We start from the raw sequence: 5,977 nt of genomic DNA, 5'->3' as shown, positions 1-5,977 counted from the left end.
TTTGCCAAGAGGTCTGAACCTTTATTGCACAGAATCTGGATCTACCCTTTAAAATCACTACATTATAAACTCAACAGCTCAAAAACACACAGGCATGTAGAACATTTACAGTAGACAACAATAAAATTGATAAGAGCCTAGAAAGTGTTTTATGATTTAACTTTATTGATGGGAAAACAAAGAAAAAAAACTAAAAAAACAAAATGGCGACAGAGGCACCAGTAGATAGTTGAACCAATAGCTCTGCATCACGTCTCAGGGCTACAAGACAGTGTTTAGGTTGGTGACCTAACTAAAAGCTCTCAACTTCTAAAAAAAAAAAAAATCATCAAAGATCTAAAGCTTTCATTTAATAAATTTCCCCTCCCCATTTGCCCACCCCCTGCAATGTATCCACTTCATATGGATAACATCCCCCTATTCCTATAACATGCATAAAATACATTACAGTTATTTTTTATTTTTTGGCTGACTGGATGTTGTTGACATACCCGCAGCATTTGTTTGTCTGTTCACACATTTGGTTATGAGGTAAATATTCTCTCAGGCCATGGGTCGCTAACAATATTAAAAAGCATAACACTGCTGCCACTGAAATGGCATCGAATTCTTGATATAATGCACAACTTTAGACCAGGATCCCCAGGGATATTCCCCCGGTGGACCAGGATCCCCAGGGATATTCCCCCGTTCGACCAGGATCCCCAGGGATATTTTCCCGTTCGACCAGGATCCCCAGAGATATTCCCCCGGTGGACCAGGATCCCCAGGGATATTCCCCCGGTGGACCAGGATCCCCAGGGATATTCCCCCGGTGGACCAGGATCCCCTGGGATATTCCCCCGGTGGACCAGGATCCCCAGGGATATTCCCCCGGTGGACCAGGATCCCCAGGGATATTCCCCCGGTGGACCAGGATCCCCAGGGATATTCCCCCGGTGGACCAGGATCCCCAGGGATATTCCCCCGGTGGACCAGGATCCCCAGAGATATTCCCCCTGGTCGACCAGGATCCCCAGGGATATTATCCCCCGGTGGACCAGGATCCCCAGAGATATTCCCCTGGTCGACCAGGATCCCCAGAGATATTCCCCCTGGTCGACCAGGATCCCCAGGGATATTATCCCCCGGTGGACCAGGATCCCCAGAGATATTCCCCTGGTCGACCAGGATCCCCAGAGATATTCCCCTGGTCGACCAGGATCCCCAGAGATATTCCCCCGGTGGACCAGGATCCCCAGGGATATTCCCCCGGTGGACCAGGATCCCCAGGGATATTCCCCCGGTGGACCAGGATCCTCAGAGATATTCCCCCTGGTCGACCAGGATCCCCAGGGATATTATCCCCCGGTGGACCAGGATCCCCAGAGATATTCCCCTGGTCGACCAGGATCCCCAGAGATATTCCCCCGGTGGACCAGGATCCCCAGGGATATTCCCCCGGTGGACCAGGATCCCCAGGGATATTCCCCCGGTGGACCAGGATCCCCAGGGATATTCCCCCGGTGGACCAGGATCCCCAGAGATATTCCCCTGGTCGACCAGGATCCCCAGAGATATTCCCCTGGTAGACCCCTGGCTAAAAGTAATGCAGAATATAGGGGAATAGAGTTGCCATTTTAGACACAACCAACGACATCACACACCAGTTGTTGTATCCTGAAGAGACACGTCTGTCCGGTTTGGTCTGGTGTCTTCAGCGTCCTCAAAACAACACGGATGGAACGCTGTCTAGTGGTTTAGTGTGATAACCAAGAGACACGTCTGTCCGGTTTGGTCTGGCGTCTTCAGCGTCCTCAGAACAACACGGATGGAACGCAGTCTAGTGGTTTAGTGTGATAACCAAGAGGCCATTCGGCACGGCCGTATACTGTTGTTGCATGCTCAACATGAAGAGTTCAGAACCCATGAAAAGACTTACATTAAAATGTTTGGTGTTTTTTTTTCTTTTATCTCTCACTTAAAAATAAAATAAAATAAATGACACTAGTACACGTTGACTGTCTGAGGAACAAACACTTATCTTTTTAATAGCACATGAATGAAGGAGTGAAAACAATGGGGGCAAAATGAGTCTAATTCAATAACAAAATGAACAAAATAATGGAACCAGCAATTGAAGTTGACTCCAGCTACGACGACTTTCTCGTTCCGATGATCCGCGAGGCCAGTCATCACATGGCGTATTTCTGCGTCCATTCTCTTGCTATTCTGCTGTATCTGTATGAGGGAGAACAAACAACAAAAACAATAGATGCAGCTCCCCAAACGGCACACTATCGACTGCACTAGTTTTCACCAAAGCCCTACTACTAAGGGGAACGGCCCTACGGTTCCCGGTCTGCCGGGGGGGAACGGCCCTACGGTCTGCCAGGGGGGGGGGAACGGCCCTACGGTCTGCCGGGGGGGGGGGAACGGCCCTACGGTCTGCCGGGGGGGGGGGAAAACGGCCCTACGTCTGCCGGGGGGGGGGGAACGGCCCTACGGTCTGCCGGGGGGGGGGGGAAACGGCCCTACGGTCTGCCGGGGGGGGGAACGGCCCTACGGTCTGCCGGGGGGGGAACGGCCCTACGGTCTGCCGGGGGGGGGGAACGGCCCTACGGTCTGCCGGGGGGGGAACGGCCCTACGGTCTGCCGGGGGGGGGGGAACGGCCCTACGGTCTGCCGGGGGGGGGGGGGAACGGCCCTACGGTCTGCCGGGGGGGGGGGGGAACGGCCCTACGGATCCCGGTCTGCCGGGGGGGGGGGGAACGGCCCTACGGTCTGCCGGGGGGGGGGGGGGGGGAACGGCCCTACGGTCTGCCGGGGGGGGGGGGGGAACGGCCCTACGGATCCCGGTCTGCCGGGGGGGGGGGGGAACGGCCCTACGGTCTGCCGGGGGGGGGGGGGGGGGGAACGGCCCTACGGTCTGCCGGGGGGGGGGGGGGGGGGGAACGGCCCTACGGATCCCGGTCTGCGGGGGGGGGGGGAACGGCCTACGGTCTGCCGGGGGGGACGGCCCTACGGTCTGCCGGGGGGGGGGGACGGCCCTACGGATCCGGTCTGCCGGGGGGGGGGGGGGGGGGGGAGGGACGGCCCTACGGTCTGCCCGGTGGGGAACGGCCCTACGGTCTGCCCGGTGGGGAACGGCCCTACGGTCTGCCGGGGGGGGGGGGGGGGGGAACGGCCCTACGGTCTGCCGGGGGGGGGGGGGGAACGGCCCTACGGTCTGCCGGGGGGGGGGAACGGCCCTACGGTCTGCCGGGGGGGGGGAACGGCCCTACGGTCTGCCGGGGGGGGGGAACGGCCTACGGTCTGCCGGGGGGGGGGGGGGGGGGGGAACGGCCCTACGGTCTGCCGGGGGGGGGAACGGCCCTACGGTCTGCCGGGGGGGGGGGGGGGGGGGGGGCGGCCCTACGGTCTGCCGGGGGGGGGGGGGGGGGGGACGGCCCTACGGTCTGCCCGGTGGGGAACGGCCCTACGGATCCCTACGTCCCTGTCCGAGTCTGTAATACCTACACGTTTCAAGCAGAACACCATAGTGCCTGCGCACAAGAACGTCAAGGTAATCTGCCTAAATGAGGCATCACTACAGACCCTGGTTCGATCCCAGGCTGTATCACAACCGGCCGCGATCGGGAATCCCATAGGGCGGCGCACGATTGGCCCAGCGTCGTCCGGGTTAGGGGGTTTGGCCGGGGTAGACAGTCACTGTAAATAAGAATTTGTTCTTAACTGACTTGCCAGGTTAAATAAACATTAAATATATATTTTTAATGACTACCACCCTGTAACGCTCACGTCTAACCATGAAGGGCTTGAAAGACTGGTCCTGGCTCACATCAACACCATCATCCCGGGGTCCTCAGAACCTCAAAAAGTTCTACAGCTGCACCATCGAGAGCATCCTGACTGGTTGCATCACCGTCTGGTTGGTATGGCAACTGCTCGGCCTCCAACCGTTACAGAGGGTAGTGCGAACGGCCCAGTACATCACCGGGGCCAAGCTTCCTGCCATCCAGGACCTCTATACCAGGCTGTTAGAGTAAGGCTCTAAAAATAGCCAAAAGACTCCAGCCACCCTAGTCAGAGACTTCTATCTATGCATGGTCACTTTACCCCTACCTACATTACCTCAGTTACCCAGACTAACCTGTACACAACCTGTTTATTATCTATGCATGGTCACTTCACCCCTACCTACATTATATTACCTCAGTTACCCAGACTAACCTGTACACAACCTGGTTATTATCTATGCATGGTCACTTCACCCCTACCTACATTATATTACCTCAGTTACCCAGACTAACCTGTACACAACCTGGTTATTATCTATGGATGGTCACTTCACCCCTACCTACATTATATTACCTCAGTTACCCAGACTAACCTGTACACAACCTGGTTATTATCTATGGATGGTCACTTCACCCCTACCTACATTATATTACCTCAGTTACCCAGACTAACCTGTACACAACCTGGTTATTGTCTATGGATGGTCACTTCACCCCTACCTACATTACCTCAGTTACCCAGACTAACCTGTACACAACCTGTTTATTATCTATGGATGGTCACTTCACCCCTACCTACATTATATTACCTCAGTTACCCAGACTAACCTGTACACAACCTGGTTATTGTCTATGGATGGTCACTTCACCCCTACCTACATTACCTCAGTTACCCAGACTAACCTGTACACAACCTGGTTATTGTCTATGGATGGTCACTTCACCCCTACCTACATTATATTACCTCAGTTACCCAGACTAACCTGTACACAACCTGGTTATTGTCTATGGATGGCCACTTCACCCCTACCTACATTATATTACCTCAGTTACCCAGACTAACCTGTACACAACCTGGTTATTATCTATGGATGGTCACTTCACCCCTACCTACATTATATTACCTCAGTTACCCAGACTAACCTGTACACAACTTGGTTATTATCTATGCATGGTCACTTCACCCCTACCTACATTATATTACCTCAGTTACCCAGACTAACCTGTACACAACCTGGTTATTATCTATGCATGGTCACTTCACCCCTACCTACATTATATTACCTCAGTTACCCAGACTAACCTGTACACAACCTGTTTATTATCTATGGATGGTCACTTCACCCCTACCTACATTACCTCAGTTACCCAGACTAACCTGTACACAACCTGTTTATTATCTATGCATGGTCACTTCACCCCTACCTACATTATATTACCTCAGTTACCCAGACTAACCTGTACACAACCTGGTTATTATCTATGCATGGTCACTTCACCCCTACCTACATTATATTACCTCAGTTACCCAGACTAACCTGTACACAACCTGTTTATTATCTATGGATGGTCACTTCACCCCTACCTACATTATATTACCTCAGTTACCCAGACTAACCTGTACACAACCTGGTTATTATCTATGCATGGTCACTTTACCCCTACCTACATTACCTCAGTTACCCAGACTAACCTGTACACAACCTGGTTATTGTTACTGTTATTGTTTTACTCTAGTTTGTTTTGTAAATATTTTCTCAGGGCCTGTAAGTCAGCATTTCACTGTGAGGTCTACTACACCTGTTGTATTCAGCATTTCACTGTAAGGTCTACTACACCTGTTGTATTCAGCATTTCACTGTGAGGTCTACTACACCTGTTGTATTCAGCATTTCACTGTGAGGTCTACTACACCTGTTGTATTCAGCATTTCACTGTAAGGTCTACTACACCTGTTGTATTCAGCATTTCACTGTGAGGTCTACACCTGTTGTATTCAGCATTTCACTGTGAGGTCTACTACACCTGTTGTATTCAGCATTTCACTGTAAGGTCTACTACACCTGTTGTATTCAGCATTTCACTGTGAGGTCTACTACACCTGTTGTATTCAGCATTTCACTGTAAGGTCTACTACACCTGTTGTATTCAGCATTTCACTGTGAGGTCTACTACACCTGTTGTATTCAGCATTTCAC

At 52.5% G+C, this 5,977-nt stretch overlaps 1 protein-coding gene and 1 long non-coding RNA gene across 2 annotated transcripts; both read right to left on the bottom strand.

Annotated features, from left to right (window-relative positions):
- On the bottom strand, positions 1 to 3,831 carry LOC115181143 (uncharacterized transmembrane protein DDB_G0289901-like). The gene is made up of 3 exons (XM_029743175.1): positions 3,821 to 3,831; positions 666 to 1,314; positions 1 to 634 (listed from the first exon to the last, which is right to left on the bottom strand). The coding sequence occupies exons 1-3, from the start codon at positions 3,829 to 3,831 to the stop codon at positions 629 to 631; spliced, it is 666 nt and encodes a 221-aa protein (XP_029599035.1). The 3' UTR covers positions 1 to 628.
- Positions 3,832 to 4,076: 245 nt separating this feature from the next.
- LOC115181141 (uncharacterized) lies at positions 4,077 to 5,566 on the bottom strand. Its single transcript, XR_003873300.1, has 2 exons — positions 5,484 to 5,566; positions 4,077 to 5,408 (listed from the first exon to the last, which is right to left on the bottom strand). It is a non-coding gene; the product is annotated as an uncharacterized LOC115181141 (long non-coding RNA).
- Between the last annotated feature and the right edge of the window lie 411 nt (positions 5,567 to 5,977).

The sequence above is a fragment of the Salmo trutta genome, unplaced genomic scaffold (assembly GCF_901001165.1).
Source record: "Salmo trutta unplaced genomic scaffold, fSalTru1.1, whole genome shotgun sequence".
In the NCBI taxonomy this organism is placed as follows: Eukaryota; Metazoa; Chordata; class Actinopteri; order Salmoniformes; family Salmonidae; genus Salmo; species Salmo trutta.
The sequence above is the reverse complement of the archived record's forward strand: the minus strand, read 5'-3'. Positions and strand labels throughout refer to the sequence as shown.